At 35.0% G+C, this 18,124-nt stretch overlaps 1 protein-coding gene across 1 annotated transcript in view; it reads right to left on the reverse strand.

Moving 5' to 3' along the window:
* LOC150078643 (uncharacterized) overlaps positions 1-18,124 on the reverse strand; it is a 156,620-nt gene that overhangs the window by 92,996 nt on the left and 45,500 nt on the right. Inside the window, exon 4 of the mRNA XM_090384145.1 lies at positions 7,079-7,282. Coding sequence (XP_090240271.1) covers positions 7,079-7,282 — 204 coding nt within the window. The remainder of the gene's footprint in view (positions 1-7,078; positions 7,283-18,124) is intronic.

An 18,124-nucleotide genomic window follows, 5' to 3' on the forward strand; every position in this document is an offset into this window, starting at 1 on the left:
CATCCAAGAGATTGTTAACCAGTACAGTATGCTTTTAAACATTTGCTTATCTACATTTTTCTGTCTGTGGTTTTCTGTTTGTATTACCTTTTAGACATCAACTGCTTATGACCACTTCAAGAAAGATAGTGTAGCAGTCTCTGCATTCAGGAATGCCAAGTCAAAGTTTTATTTATAACAATGGCACTACTACTCAAATTTGACTGTCAAAAGCATTTCCAAAACTGCAGTAGAAAGAGAAGATCTGTATTTAGGTACATGTTCTCCCAATAGCATTATTGAATGATGAAATGGTTTTCCAAATGCAATCAAATTTGAGCTAAATGTCAAATAATATTTAATTTAATGCGTCCAATAATCCAGCTGGGCAACTTGTTATTTATCAATTCTGTTTGGAGATAGCTGTTGTTGTTGTTGTTGTTGTTATTTGGTTTTTAGGAGCATTAGCAACTAAGGCCATATTGCTCCGGGATATGCGGTGGTCATTCCTTGACCTTTCCGCATACTCCGTATTTGGTGGTGACGGGCTCGAACCCCGGTCTAATCAAGAAGCCTGTGCTACGCACTACTGCTCCTTCCCACCTGGCTACGGAGGCGCCATGGAGATAGCAAACTTATGAATGACATAAGAAAACAGGCTTTGATCTTAGGAATTAACAATAAAAGTCAGCTGGCAATGAAACTAAGTCTGCAATTTATCAAATTTATTCACTAAGTCATACAGCTTTTCTAAGAGTGTATTAAATATTCAAAGCCATAAACTAAACTTCTTTATCTTAAAGGCAACCTTAACATTTTCAGGCCACTGACTGTTAAACTTTTTGGTCGTTCTCTCTACATAAACTCATAAATTTTTGGGTATTATTCATAAATTTTGACTCATAAATTTTTGGGTATTATTCTAGATTGTAAATTAAACTTCCAGAATTTGCACCTTCATGATAAAATAGCCAAGTATACATCTATGCTTGTCCATCTTTCACATCAATCCTGGGGTATTAACCTTCGTACCCTTCGTCTTCTGTACAAAGTGGTGTTTGTTCCAATTTGTACCTATGGCACTGGCGTCTGGTTTTGTATACCAAGGAGATTGCCACCCAAGAGAAACTCTCCTCTATCCAAAGTCATATGCTCTTAATGATGGGTCATACCTGTCGCATTGTCTCGACAGCTGCGCTTCAGGTTTTAAATGGCTGCCTACCTCTGAACATCCAAATCGTTTATCGAGGTTTTTGCTATTACCTTAGACATGCCATTCCAGTTGACTTTTTAGACTTAACTGTTGATATCCGCTGTGATCCTAAAATCGAAAAAGCTCATTGCTGGAACCACCTAGTTGGTTCAATTCTGGCAAAATCAGTGATCTTCTTCACCAGTCAAAAGAAAGTTTATTCCATCCGTGTCCTATGCCTTACAAAAGTCTATTCTAAAATGGTTCAGTCTGAGTCTCCACACTCTTTTTCTTCTAACTGGCCATGGTTCCCTTCGTGCTAAACTTGCTACGTTTAACCTGTCTGATTCTCCCCTCTGAAGAAACTGTGGCAGCACATTCTTTTTCGCCTTTTCATCTTCATCAGCCTCTGTGTATCAACCATTTTCTCCAGGAAATGAGCCATCTCTCTTGGACTCCAAAGAAAAATTTCAGGAAATACTATTCCAGCTATTTAAAAGAGTGACAGTAGGGAGTTTTTCTACACAGATGTTTTATTTAGTAATGAACTTATGAATTATCAGATATATGCAATAAAGTTTTTTCCATAATTTTTTTCTGAAATGTGGGTGCATCTTGTAGCCTTTTCTGTTAGGTAATCTACTTAAAAATAAACAGGATCACGGATTTGACCTAATGCAATTTTTTACAAGTGTATCTTTATTTTAAATGAAATATGCTATAGTAGAATCATTATAATTTTTTACTATGAAAAATACATCACATAAGTAGGTAAAACTAAATGAGTCATATAATTCAATGAGATTTCTGGCATTGATGTTCTTCAGAAAATTACATTTTTATATATCTATTATTTAAACATCTATTTATCGCAATCTACCATTTACCAAATCTGTTTTAAATCATGGCACCAATAAAGTCTTAAACTGTAAATTATAAACACATGCTAGTAAACAGTTATCACAAAAGTCTTTTTAGTAATTTTTTAAAATAACAGTATATGACAAAAAAATTTTAATGTTTATATTTAACTATTTTTTAAATGTTTTTTGTTTTGTGTACTGAAGCCAATGGTATTACTGGGTTTTTTATTTTTTTTAACAGAATATGTACTTTAGTATTTATATAAGTACTTTTTATTCATTTATTTTTATTTTTTTTTTTTTTTGCAGTTTGCTATGGATACCAAACAAAGGTGTAAGTTTATAAAACAGATTAGCCTTCAAAACAGCCTGAATTCATATAGGCATGGATTGAAAAAGATGCTGAAAACGTTGTGCAGGAATAGAGTACCATGCAGACATGAGTGTGTCATGCAGTTCCTTGAGATTCGACAGAGGTGTAGGCCTGCAGGGAACAGCCCTTTCCAGCTCATCCCAAAGATGTTCAATAGGATTGAGATCTGCAGACTGAGCGGGCCACTGCAGCAAAGAAGTCATTGTCATGTTCCTGGAACCATTCCACAGTGATTCTGGCTTTGTGCACAAGCGCATCATTCTGCTAGAAGTAACCATCCGACTGAGGATAAACTGTCAACATGAACGGATGCACTTCGTCAGCAACGACGTGGCATTCAGACGTGAATCTACGAGTATCGATGGACCCAATGTATGCCAAGAAAACATTCCCAACACCATAACACTGCCCCCACCACCTTGCACAGTAGCCGTCAGATATGACGGGTCCATGGATTCATGTTGTTTTCACCAAATTCTGAGCCTTCCAGCAACATGATGCACCAGGAACTTCGACTCGTCAGAACAAGCAACTGTTTTCCAATCCTCAATAGTCCAGTGCTGGTGTTGTTGTGCCCACAGGAGGCATGCTCTCTTGTTCTTCATAGATAACAAAGGTACGCGATGTGGCCGTCGGCTGTTGTAGCCCATTCACGACAAACTGCGACTAGTGGTCTGTTGCGATATTTTGTTCTGTGCACCAAGGTTGTATTCTGACGTGATGTGAGACATTGTGGCCTGTCTGTTTGCTTGCACAATTCTAGCCATCCTCCTCTGACCTCGCTCATCAACAAGTGATTTTCTTTGACAGGAGTGCTGTTGAGAGGATGTTTTCTGTTCGTTAGAGGATGTTTTCATTACACCCTTGAAACTGTGGTGCTTGAAAAGTTCAGGAGAACTGCCGTTTCAAAGATGCTTTGTCCAGCACATCTTGCACATACTACCATGCCACGGTCGAAGTCCGTTAGATCACTCCTTTTCCTCATTCTTGCTACGGTTTGTATGCTTAACTGATACTAGAAAGGTTGTTCTGTTACATTTATATCCACAACTGTGGTCAAGTGACTTGCAACATTGTGGGACAAACTATTTGTGTGCACAGCATGGGAGGTACCTAATAAAGTGGCAGCACAGTGTATATAATAATAAAAAAATTTATTCCCTATATCTGAAACAAATTCACAAGTTTATAATTATAATACTGTGTTCAAGTATAGAAACCACACCTGAAAAAAGACGTGCTTCTTGAGAGGGTTCAAAGACAGGCAAATGCACCTGGCAAAATCAGCAAAGAGGCATCCATATGAAGAAAGTCTTCAAATATGTCAGCTGCAGAGTCTGGAAATGAGATACCTTAGAGGAAACCTGATTGAGGTGTATAAGGCTCTGAGAGGGGAAAGTAAAATAAATAAGGATGGAATTGTCACTGTTATAAATGATTCCAGGACTAGGGGCTAGAAGGACTAGGGGAAAGAAGTTAAGACTGAATTGCTGGAAGTTTTAGCTAGAGAGTTATTAATTACTAGTATAAGTTACCCCCATAGGTGGCTGAGGTTGAGGAATTTCAAAGGTCAGCTGAAGAGGAAGTCAAACAAGGTAGTTTATTTTATGATTTTCCTATTATTTTTTTTACCTGTGCAGTAAAAAGCTCAGGGGAATTTCTTGCACCCTATGACTAATACTATATTTGCGAATATTACATAGGTCTGAAACAGGTGAAATATAACACTGTTGGTGGCACCAAATTCTGCAGTGCATATGAAGCCTATTTGGAATGGCCTATGAGTAATCAACACTAAAGGGATGATTTCATGGTAGTCTTTTGCATGCCTTTTGTTATATTTTGAATATGGAGAGAGAACACAAACAATCATGATGACATACTTTTGTATGGTGGATATATCAAAATTTAAGAAGTCTTTGGATTGAAAAACTGTAGTGCATCACAATGTACCATCCATTATTGCTCTGGTGCCACACAATGAAGACCTGGCAAATCCCAATCCACCTTCCAGAAAAGTCTTCAGAATTGGATGATGAATCTGATGAACAGGATAATTTGGATTACACCTCAGAAGTCCATTCCAAGTAAAGGAATGAACTTCTGAGGTCCATTATACTTACCCACCCAAGAAACAGTCTTGCTTCTACCACTCCATATTAAGCTGGGACTGGTCAAACAATTTGTTAAAGCATTACAGTGATACCGTCAAGCACATATAACCTGTGCTTCCAAAATTGTTTGATGCAAAAGTAAAAGGTGGTATAGTTATTGGTCCACAAATTAAGCAGATAGCTTCTAAAAATGAAGACAAAACAGCTAATGCTGAGCAAAATTCCTGTTGATTGTTTTGCCTTTCAATGAATGACTTTCTTGGTAACATTCAGACTGAAAATTACAAAGAAATAGGTGACAAAGTTGGAATGCAGAATGTCACTCAAGCTCCGTAACTTGCACCATCACATGCATTTTTTCAGACAAAATCTGGATGATGTTAGCAAAGAGCATGGAGAGAGATTCCACGAGAAGATGTAGTCAACAGAGGAGGTACCAGGAAAGGTGGGCATGATGGGCATTTATATCTGGTTTTTTGTGTGGGATGATCACACTGACCCCATAAGACAAAGATGGTCAAATGTACATTAAGGAAATGTTTAATGTTACCAAGGAGGGATTCTACTCTAATGTGTTTTTTTTTTTTTTTTAGCTTGTTTACTTGTAACTAAGATTAATACTGTAATTTGTCTAGAAGTTAAGCAGTGTTAATAATTCTGATAAATTTATTATTATATTTACTTTTCTATCATTTCTGGGCAAGCCACTGGTGCCACACAAAAACTAAGATCATATTTGGAATCAGCATAAATTTATTTAAAAACTCCAAGAAATGCAGAACCTTTTTGAAAGTCCAAGTTAGTCTCAAACCATCACAAACTTTAAAAAATAGACAAATTATTAGGTGCATATGAAATACAGCGTGTGTATACACTGAAGATACTTTTTACGGTTCAATATGCTAAACTTGCATGTGTACAATGTATAATGACAGTTTACCAATTTAGATTTTTATAATAATGGAAGTGCCCTTTTTATAACTGGTACTTTGTGAGGCCTGTTAAATGTAACATCTCTGAATTACTGAAACTTAAATAGGAGCAAAAGTCAAGGAATTATGCAGTGTTATGTAGTGCACATCTTTTTTAATGCAAGATGTTATAAAAGTTTATACTAAATATTCTTATACTACTTGAATTTTATTATTTTAGTTACTTAAATTGTGCACTGGCATTTTTGATTTTCTTTAAGGCCAAATTTTGAAATACTGTTTAATCTTGAAACATTAGGTCCTTGCAAAGTAATAAAAATTTTTGCTCTTTCCATTGCAATGAAATGGAAATAAGGGTATATAACTCCATCAAAGTGGAAAGACTAAAAATTGTAAATAACTGTAAGGGTTACTGTAACTAAGCTTTTGTTTTTTTTCTTGTTTAAAAAATAAGTGGTGCAGCTTTTTATTCATTTTATTTTTTTTATGAAAACCCCAAATATGAAAGGTATAAGAACCTATAGTACTGTAGTACTGTGTATGGATTAAAGGCTGATACTTGTTAACACTAAACTTGAATTTCTGTACCTTGTAATTTTTGGGAAATAAATGTGAGGATAGGCTGTTCCAGAATAAAAGGAATGGAACAGAAAAAGTTGGATCTGTGAATTGAGTTGGACAGCAAATGGATGTTGACTAATTGAGGAATGTGTACAAACTGGTTGGGAAAAGAGTAGTGGAATTATAGATGCCAGTTCAGAAGAATCATGCCTTCTGAATATGCCTTCTGCATTCTAATATCTGTGGAAAATGCATGCAACAGAAACTGAATGTTTATGTGAGAGAGACTGGGAAAAGTTTGTAAGAGTGTGGCCATTAATTAACCTGACTGCACTTTTTTGGACTACTTTATCCAAAAGAGAGCAGTCAGGATAATTAATGTGTCTTTAACTAACGCATTTCACTTGCTATCACAAAAAAATGTTCAGTACCTTTCCTACACATTTATTTCGTAGGCATTATTCTCCTAACCTGAAATCAGCCTCTTTTTTTTTTTTTTTTTTGATAAACCAACCTAAACTACTTTAGTAGAAAGTTAGCAATTCAAAAAAAAAAAAAAAAAAAAAAAAAAATCATCACTGGATTTTCTTCTAGATCTTGTACAAGATAATTTACCTTAAATAAAATAGTACAACTGATTTTAATGCTGCCAAGTGATGGCTAATGGAAAGGCATCATAACTTCATTTTCTGATATCATTAGAGCTTCTTGTTGACCCAAAAATTTAAATTAACTTGCTTTATATGAAGCAAAATGAAACACCTATCTTGAATTTTCTTGGCTGCTGCATGAGAATTTTGAATAACTGTTGTACTCTAACGTAACAATATTGGTGAAATTGCATTATGAAAGATTCATATTCTACCTTGAAATAAAATTCTAACAGTAGGCTTTCATATTACTGATGCTACCTTATGTTTTAAACTGTTTACTGAAGTTTAGAAATAAACCAATCTTACAAAGAGCTCAAAGCTGAACTGGGGAAATTACTGAGGAAAGTACAGAGCTCAAAGTTGAACTGAGGAAAGTACATGCAGTGCACTTACTATGCTATCTGTACTTACTTTACATTTTTTTTGGAGAAGAGACATATTCCTTTCATCACACTGTGTAGACTGTTGGGAAAAGGACTGACTGGTAGCACCAGGCTTGTCAACTGTAACAATAGTACCAGAAGTCCTCTTATTTAAGCCTGTAATCAACTTTGAAGCAATGGCATCACACCTCAGGATGTCACAAAAATCGGCAAGACACACTGCATCTTCTGCCTATAACAAAAGACAGGGTTTTTAAAATTTTAAATAATGCATAAATCCTTTTTTTTTTTGAGAAAACATTATTGTTCATCAGGGACACTAAAATATATTAAAAACCTCATTATTGCAAAAACTCAGAGAAACCAAAAATATGCATTTCCTATTAATGCTTCCTAACAATGAACGTGGCCTTGATTCTTAATAAACAAACAGCACAATATAACAAAGAATAGAATTGTTTCCCACAACTTAAGTGAATACGTTAAACAGAGAAAATGAAATGATAGAATACATGCATGTAAAACACAGTAATTATCCTTAAAATTATTTATATTTTATAGATATAAGTCTCTGACTAATTTAAGTTGTTCATTCAGTGGCACAGTGTTCAAGTACAGGCTGGCCTCGATTAAGGCGATTAATTTGTTCCGCAAGCACATCGTGCAAAACAGAAACGCGTTAATCGAATATAATAATCAATAGGAAAAATTATAATTGGTCCTTGACCTTCTGGAATGTCCATAAAGAATTTTAAAAATACCTTTTAAATAACTTTTTAACTGTATACAATGTAAAAGATAATGAAAATAATTATGGAATCAAATGTTTATTGCATAAAACAGCGATTCCTAAACTGTGCGCCACAGAATATTTTAAATTTTCGAGGGAAACAAAGCGATACTTGACATCTGTCGGACACTGTGCGAACTATCAGCTAGAGGTAGTTCAGTTTCAACATTTCTTATTAAGTTGTTTGGACCTAACTACTTAATAACAGAACTGTTAGGTATTTCTTTTGGTCTAGGTGCACCATGAAAAAATTACTGAGACACTAAGGGCCCCATGAACCGAGAAAGTTTAGGAACCTCTGACATACACAATGAAGAAATTACTGTTGCGGAAATATTTTAACAGTGTTGACTTTCTCTTTTCATCAATCAATTTCCGATAGCCGACAACAATCTTCTCTGGGCCCTGGCGAAATAAATATCGCAGATATTTATTTCACTCAAAAACCTTTTGTTTGAGGTTCTCTGTGATATGAAAGATTTCATCTAGTTCTTTTACCGTTATCTCCTTCGCAGTAACATTTTCATCTGGCTCATTTAAAAATTTGAATTTTTAAATGCAAGTCTGCATTGACTTTATTAGCGGGAGACAAACAAGTAACATGTCTTCTTCCGATGGTTGATGGAACACACTGAGGCGGGCCGCAGGCAAATTTTTGTTTACTGCCCGTTTGACGCATGGTAAGCTTAATGCACGATTCAAATCTTTTTCAACTATCACATAAAAATAAATAACATATCGCGTTAACTGGAAATTTGCATCATGTAAAGTGAAACGTGGTATAATTTTTTCAAACAGCTGTAACTGAAAAACGCGTTATGCGAGGCCTGGCTGTATATCGTAATGGAGAATAGCGAGAAATTAAGCACTTCAAGCTGCATAGAGTGTAATCTGTATTTAATTTCTTAAGAGATTATTCTCCGACTGTTCTTCAAATCTGATAAACTACACCATACTCTGACTGCTTATAATCACACTAGGCTTTCATCTTTAAGCTAAAATAAAATTACCTTAAAGCAATAACCTGGGAGAGCTGTTTTGTGAATAAAGTTTTATACTAAAGAATTAGACTATAGTACATTAAGGAGTGACCTTACTACATGTTTCTATCATTAAAAATAGGTCAACTGTTGCAGAAAAATAGGACAAAATATCCAAAGATAAAGGAGAACACAAAAAAAAAAAAAAAATCAAACCAGTAATGTATCTGCATGTTTTCCAAAAGGAAGATACTTTACTGTGCTAATTTAAATTAAAGAATAAATTCCCAATATAATGCTCCTGTTTATATACCACTCCCTTGCTTTTAACACTTTTCTTCTATCCCCATGATCGTGTATTTCTTAAAGCCTACAGTGATCCCATTTATGATGCCTGTGTGCAAAATACAATTTTATGTATAAACATTACTTCATAAACACTGCAATATATACACAAAGAAAACTGCAATAAAAAAAAAAAAAAAAAAAAAAAATCAATGTTATCCTCTGGAATATTGAAGAATATGAAAAATCTCTCTCACAAAAGAAAATTCCACTATAATTCTTTTCTGGTTATAGTGCTTTGAGGCTAGTCCCCTTGAAAGTACTATAAAAGGAGTTTACTGTATACTGCACCTATTAGCATCATAATTTAAAAATCATAAGAAAGAAAGAAATACAAAACTATAGGACATATTTCAAATATACAAGAAATACAAGAAATTATATACAGGTAATATAGGGTGTTTCACATATATAGAAAATACAGGCAGTTCTCGTGTTACGAGTTTTTTCCTCCAAGTATCAAATATCGACAAAATCGAAAATATGAACACTAATTGCAAAAAATGAATGTTAAACATTTATAAATACCGCATTCCAAACCGCGTGAGTAGCTATACAATACAGTGTACACCGCTTTATGATATTAATCAGTTCCAGAGACACCATCGTATCGTTAAAATATTATAATGTGAACCCCAATAACACATTGTTTTTTGGTAATTCGTTTCAAGATCTCGGAAGTTGAAATTTTTGCTGTATAACTAAGCTATTTATCTCTCTAAAATCTCATTTTTAAGGCCACGAGCGTGACCTCAAGGCCATATAAAAGGTCGTGAACATGGTTTGTAAATTGTATTAGTTACCAATTCAAATCATTAAAATGCACTACACTTTCATCGTTATCATATGTTCCATTAGAAGGATCAATTTTAAATGCCTTTGTGATATTTTTCTAAAGCACAATTCTGGAGGTCACGACCATAAAACAATAAAAAAAATTTGCACTTTCCATTTTATTGGGCTTTTCTGTTACTACAAGCAATTATAAATGGGTAGTAAACTCAATCTTCTTGCATTTGCGAAAATACCGATAGCTGGATTTGTGTGGTTTTTTACATTATTATGGTGAAATGTTTCCCTTTACTGAAATCTTCAATTGTATAAATAACAAATAAATTTTCAGAATCTTCTCTTCATTCCTTTTTTTTTTAAGCTTGTTAAACTTGTTACTCTACACGAATCATGTTAGTTGCAATTTGTGTGTGTGTGTGCCGTTAAAAAATGCTTATACATGCAATCGTGAAATTTATAATTAAAAGAGAAGATTATCTTGCAAACAAACGCTTCTTGAAACATTTCTGAAGAAGACGACTCCTTGTGCAACAAACTAACGAGTGCCCAGCCAATAATGAGTGATCAATGAGTGTGCATTTAGTCGATGATGATGATGAAGAATAAACATTCTTTAACATTTGTAAGTCGTAAATAATTTCTCTATTATTATAATTTGCTTGATTTTACAGGCTACATTTTCATTTATTTTGATAAATCAATCATTGTTTATCACTAATTAGCTAACTGATTTCATTGTTGAGAACGTAACGTCTATTTTTAACCTTATGTCTATGGGAAATAAATTTCTGCTTTACGAGTTTTCGCTTTACGAGCACGCACTAGGAACGAATTAACTCGTAAAGTCGAGAACTACCTGTACATGCAAAAATAGACCATCAGAAGCTTTGTTACTGTTCACATACTTATACCTTCATTCTTTCGATTTACCAGTATATGGGGTACCTCCGTAGCCAGGTGGGCAGGAGCAGCAGTGTGTAGCACATGCTTCTTGATTAGACCGGGGTTCGAGCCCATGAGCCACCAAATACGGAGGATGCGGAAAGGTCAGGGAATGACCACCGCATATTCCAGGAGCAATATGGCCTTAGTTGCTAATGCTCCTAAAAACCAAATAACAACAACAACAACATACCAGTATATAGTGTAGTCTATAATTACAGATTCCTTGCTAGCATATCATGCTATAATTAAACAGCCTGAACAAAGAAAAGACTAAAGAAAGAGAATTAAAAGATTTTAAATATGGAAAATAAACAACAAAAATAATGAAATTGAAAGCTGATACTGACAACAGGAAACATAACTGTGAAGAGCCTAACATAAGGTAGTGCCGATGCAGCCAGTAAAAAGGCAAAGAGTCCCAACAAGTACAAATCTAAAGGCAAAATGTCAATCCTCACTTCAAGTAGAGAGAACAAAAGAAAGATAGCCAAAGAACAAGGATAACATAGTAAACTCTTCACACAAGAATGCCATTGATCACTGAGCCCTAAATGGTCATATTTCACACATGACCTGCTTGGGAGAAATTTAACTAGCCACAGATGCTCTATATGACTGAAAAAGACCAGCAGAAGAGAACAATGTGCTCAAATATGGAAGACATCATATAAAACCTGCAACAACTGAAGGAAAATGAAGAATTGTTAAAAACCAAAATTCTCTCCTTTAGTCTTTTCTTTCTTCAGGCTTTTAATTACAGTATACTATGCTGGCAGGTAGCTGTAGCACCTCATTAGTACTATGTTAATAGTTTGCAGAAAATGTCTCATGTAGCATAAAGGCATTAGATTGAATTTTAATCTTTAAAAAATAACTAGTGTAGAAATTTATATATATTTTTCATAATATTTCCCCCTTCCTGTTCAGTAATACTAATTATATCATTTTTATACTATATTTATAATAGTAGTAGAACACACACACACACAGTTTTTTTGTACGCTGGCTGGAGCAGCATAATGACAATTCAGCTAGCATCTAAGTAAGTTGCTTTCAGCCATTATATACTGAGGAGCCAAAACATTGACCGGCAAGTCGTTGTGCAAATCGAAATCAAAGCAACTGCAGGTGAACTCTGACATGTGCGGGATTTGGGATAAGGTATAAAAAACACCTGATACCGAGCTCCGTTAATCAGTGTTATCCTTGTTCTTCAGATGGGAAAGGCAGCAGATTTAAGCGAGTTCGACAAAGACCAAATTGTAATGGCCAGATGACTGGGTCAGAGCATATCCGAAACGGCACGGTTGGTGGGGGTTCTCACAGCCAGCCGTGATCACTTACCTACCGAAAGTGATCCGAGGAGGGGAAATGCACGAACCGCCAGCGAGGTGTTGGATGACCATGGCTCATCAATGCTCAAGGTGAGCGAAGGCTCTTCCAGATGGTACGTGGCAACAGAAGGGCGACTGTGGCACAACTCGACAGTAATTGGAATGCTAGTGATGGGAGTAATGTGCCACAACACACAGTACATCGAACCCTGCTGGAAATGGGGCTGCGTAGCCACAGGCCGCTCCGAGTACCCATGCTAACATCATATTAGGTAGGTGGTCATAATGTTTTGCCTAATCGATGTATATCTGAGTTTGTTATTTCAACTGTTGCTTGCTTCATATGCTGTCCTTTCCATGCATTTCATTTTGTAGTGGATATTTCGTGTGTGTTGCATTTGTGTGCTGCAGTGAAACCACTTTAATGACTTTCAAACCTAATTTTTGTTACAGCTGGAGCATAAAATTAGTGTGATCAACTTCAAATGAAAATGACAAATAACAGAGAAAACTTAATTTGAAAAAAAATTTTACGTTCAGCAAAAAATCTTTGCCATACTGGGAATGGTGAGCCAAATAATTTTCCCCCAGGAGACATATAGAACTTTAGATAGACTGATGAAATAAAAAATCTACACCTGATTGATCTTTTATGTATTGAACTAAATCCAGATATATACATTGTGCATCTCATAAGTGTGTAGTTTTCAGCAAAATTCCCCATATGGTATAAAAGGGTTAGACTACATTGTTAATCTTTAGTTGATAATACCATGTATACCAGTGGTCTCAAACTGGCGGCCCACGGGCCGCATCCAGCCCCCAAAGCAATTTTACATGGCCCGCGAATACATTTCAATTATGTATTTGTTGTTTTATATACGGTGCTTATAGTTTTAGAGACATAGAGATATGGACTGAGCTTATGTGCGCGACTGCTATTGAAGGAAAAAGAGATAGAATGAATCGGTTGGGGCTTTGTCTTTGTCACTGTATGCTTGTAGGCCACGTGACTGGGGTAAGGTGGGAGAACTTCCCATGTCGGTACAATCAATAAATTTAGTTCGCCAGCCGACAGTTGGTGGCGCTTCAGTATTCTGGTGTTTCCGATTTTTTCTATTGAGTTGGTACTTCTGATATATATTTTTCTTGAGTCAGTCAGTTAGCTGGATGCATAGCTGCGCAGTTCATATTGCTATATAGATGGAGAAAAACTAATGTACGGCTTATAAAACCTGTTTATTTGTGCTTATTGTTAGATCTACAATGTAGATTTAACGATGAACAATAGGTACTGATATAATATAGATTCTACATTATATCAATACCTATCGTTTAGAATTGTGCATAACTTTTGAGTGTTGCTTTCATACGAAAATTCATCTTGTTAAATTAAAGTCGTAAATAAAATTATAATAGTGATTTTAATTAAGAGATTAAACTGCAAGCCATGTCTTTAACAAAGAGTAAAAGAAAAGTAGACGAAGAAGGACGTGTGTTTTTCAAGATAAATGGGAAATTATGTACTTTTGTGGTGTTGTGCGCAATAAAATTGTATGTTTTGCACTATATATTGCATTATTCATCAAGAAGCACTTTGTGCCAAAAGTTTGCAGATGGATAACGTTACGGAAACAGTAACTAAAACAGTAAACTTCATCCGTGGACGAGCTCTGAATCATCGAGAATTTGTTGCATTGCTTGAAGAAATTAAAAGTGAGTATGGAGAAATGATTTATTATAACGAGGTGAGGTGATTAAGTCAAGGAGCTGTATTAAAAAACGGTTTTTTGATTTAATAAAGGAAATCAAAATTTTCATGACACAAAAAAATAAAACCATCGACGAGCTACATTAGCATTAGCATTAGTAGAGGCATATGATGCAAGAAAGCAAGCTTATTCAGCATTAGCCAAAAAAAAAAAAAAAAAAACACACCACTCCCATTTCACCCCTCCGTTCGTTCAAAATACCTGTCCAGTTGAGACTTAAATTTGTTTAGGCTATCAACTTCAACAACAAGTGATGGAAGTTGGTTCCACCAACCAACCACCCGCTGGCCAAAGGCAAATTTCCGCACATCTATCCGACATCCGTCCTTCCTCAATTTGAATTTATGCCCTCTGAGCTGATTATTCTGAGCAAGATAAAGAATCCCATTGGCATTGAGCATGCTCAAACCATTCAAAGCCTTATACACCTCTATCAGATCACCTCGCCGGTGCCTAGTCTCCAGACTCTGTAATTTGCAAAACTTAAGCCTTTCTTCGTAAGAGCAACCCTTTGTTCCATTCACTAATCTTGTTGCCCTTCTCTGTACCCATTCCAGCAGCTCTACATCCTTCTTGAAATGAAGCCTCCAGACCTGTATACAGTACTCAAGATGTGGCCTAACCATTGCCATCAAGGGAATAATCACCTCCTTATCCCTGCTAGAAAAATTCCTGTATATCACTGACAACACACCATGAGTTACTCTTGCAGCTCGTCTGCACTGCTCAGAGAACTTCATATCTGCCTGCACAATTACCCCCTGGTCCTTTTCATTTTCCACCACTGTCAGTGTAGTACCACAGAGTTGATATGTTGCTCTGTGGTTACTGTTTCCCATATGTAGTACTTTACATTTGTCAATGTTAAACTTCATTTGCCACCTCTCAGCCCATCTGTTCAACCTTTCCAGATCCTGTTGCAGCAGCATAGCGTCAGTAGTGTCCTTAACAACCCTGCCAACCTTTGTATCATCTGCAAACTTGGACATAATGATACATGGCTAACAGATTTAGCATTTCTTGCTTGTTGACTTAACAGGCCATTTAAATATTCTCAATAAAGAGCTGCAGGGAAAGAATAAACTTATGACTGACATGTATGCTTGTATTAAAGTTTTTAAAGTTAAATTGCAATTATGGGAAACACAACTGGAATCAAAAATTTTCGTACATTTCCTACATCTTAAATCCTGCCCTATTATTTCAAATGAAAAATCTCAAGAATATGCAAGAAAAATAGCATTATTGCGACAAGAATTTGAAGAAAGATTTAAATATTTTAATGATTTTACATTATTTTCATTATCATTAAAAACGAACGTGAATAAAACACACCAGAAAATCTACAAATGGAGCTAATTAATTTACAGTGTTGATATAAATCTTATTCAAAGATTTGAAAATACAGATTTGATTAACTTTTATTCGTACTTGTCAAAAGATAAATACCCTCAGTTACGAATTTTTGCAATTAGAATAATCTCTTTGTTTGGGAGTACATTTATATGTGAACAGTTTTTTTCGCAGTTGAAAATTAATAAGTCTAAGAAAAGAACCCGATTGATCGATGAGCATCTACAATCCGTGATGAATATAGTTTTTAGTAATTTTTCTCCAAGGCTACAAACTTTATCAGAATCGAAACACCATCAAGTGTCAAGTTGTAGTAAGAAATAAAGAAATTTATAATTATTTACATACAAACATATGTATTTTTTTCTGTATGTTCGAAATAAATTTTCAATTAAACCATGTTCGAGGCAAATTAAATTTTAAAAGAAAAATTTCCAAACTTATTATAAACTTACACACACACACACACACACACACACACACACACACACACACACACACACACACACACGTAACACCAGGTTATAAAAGGGTGGTATTCATACATTAGAGGTAAGTACGGTGCAATATATACATATATATATATTCACTCTCATTTTGTTAAAAAAAAATTCCCGCCCATCAGCTGCTTTCATTCGGCACGCATGCAATTTGAGTTTGTGACCACTGATGTATACATTCATATCCTGTACAAGTAACAATTTTGTGTATAATCCCCACGTCACGTTAAAAAAATACTATGCATAAAAACTTTGTTATATTGTTACAAATATTTCTGCTAGAGAAGTGATCAATGAAGTGGGCCTGTGAATGAAACTGACTACCTACCACCCACTTTATGATGAGTTTATTCGTATTATTACCAAAATGTATTGAATACATCCATCTCTATGACTGAAGGAATCTTTTCCAAAAAAAAAAAAATATATATATATATATAGTATACTTCCAGCAAGATGCCAATCACAGCTATTCTTTGATTTCACTGATTCCTAAATTGCTAATAGTAGAGCTGTTGGAGTGGGTACAGAGAAGGGCAACAAGGCCTTTGAAAGGAACAAAGGCTGCACTTACCCAGAAAGGCTTCTATTCTGCAAATTGCAGCATCTGGAGACTAGGCACCTGCAAGATGATCTGATTGAGGTGTTTGAAGCTTTGAATGGACTGAGCAAGTTCAGTGATGATGAGATTCTTCCTCTTGCTCAGACTACGTACACGAGTGGACATATATTCAACCTGAGGAAGCATGGTTGCAGAACACGCAGTAGCTTGCTTTTAGCCAGCTGGTGGTTGATTGCTGGAACAAACTTCTATTTGATGTTGTGGAAGTGGATACCTTGAATAAATTCAAGGAAGAACTAGACAGACTTGAAGGGATGAATAGGTGAAATGAGAAGGCTTTTTTTTTTTGTAGCTGATGCTGTATGAGCTCGCTTTTTTTCAACATTTGCCATATCACCCTTATCTTCTTTGATTACTTTGGTTATGGGTTTTCCCTGTGCCCTGAGATTTTTAATTGAACAAAAATATATAATTTTCCTGCCTTTCCGATAGTTTTCCACATCTTCCCAAGATTTTTCTTTAGCCATATTCAAATATATATTAGCCCTCTTGCACTCTTCTGCAAAAAAAAAATAAAGATTTATTTTATTTTCTAAAATTTCTAATAATATTTTTGATTTTCTCTAACTGTCTCTAACTTCTTGGGTCAACCAATGTAATGAATGCAGTTTAAACATTTTAGCAAAAAGATTTCTGTATTGAATGACTGTTGGTAATTGAAAGTCTATTCATCTTAACATTTTATTTTTTTTACACTAATTATCATTTTCAATTTGCTCAATGCTAAGTGTTAGTCACTTCCAACCACAAATCCTCATATACTTATCTTTAACTGGCTGTTTAAGGTCCTTTTCTATAATGATATAGGCAATTATACTGTTCTTGTTCCTGTTATGCAATCTTTATATAAACTTGTTACTATAAAGTCTATTGAAAAGTATCCTGATTATGCTCTTTGTACAAAGAGTTGAGACAAAGAGTGTAGTATAACAAAGTATAATGCGGGATTTCCAACCTTTTTTTTTTTTTTTTTTTTTTTTTTTAATAGTAGCACCCCTAAGTAATTTATTTTATTTTGTGGCACCCCTACTCAATTTTCTGATACACCTAATATTTTAAAAAAAATGTTATATGATAGTTATTACAATAATATAACTATAAACAAAATTATAATTCATAATACAAATTATATATATATATATATAATAATTTTATTCTTTATATAGAGGTACTAAATAAACATCAATTATAGATCACCACAAAATTAAAAAGATACTGTACACCTTTTTATAAAATAAATATATAAATTAAAAAAAAAAATAAATAAGTTTAAGTAACTTAAATCCAAATTACGTGGCACCCCTGGACACATTATACCAGTGGTTTTCAACCAGGTTGTTGCGGCACCCCGGTTGAAAACCACTGGTATAATGTGTTTAGGCATGTCTCATCTTTACTTCTACTGTGGCAGTGTGGCATTGGAGGCAAATTGCTGCTATGGATAAGGGGATGGTTGAGTGGCAGAAGACAGAGAGTGGTAATCAATGGACACTGCTCAACGTGGACTAATGTTATTAGTGGAGTTCCTCAAGGTTCAGTGTTGGGTCCGTTGTTGTTTTCGGTGTTTATGAATGATATTGATGATGGGATATCAAGTTTAATGTCCAAGTTTGCAGATGATACAAAGGTTGGCAGGGTCGT

The sequence above is a fragment of the Mastigoproctus giganteus genome, chromosome 10 (assembly GCF_048544385.1).
Source record: "Mastigoproctus giganteus isolate SK-2022 chromosome 10, ASM4854438v1, whole genome shotgun sequence".
Taxonomy (NCBI): domain Eukaryota; kingdom Metazoa; phylum Arthropoda; class Arachnida; order Uropygi; family Thelyphonidae; genus Mastigoproctus; species Mastigoproctus giganteus.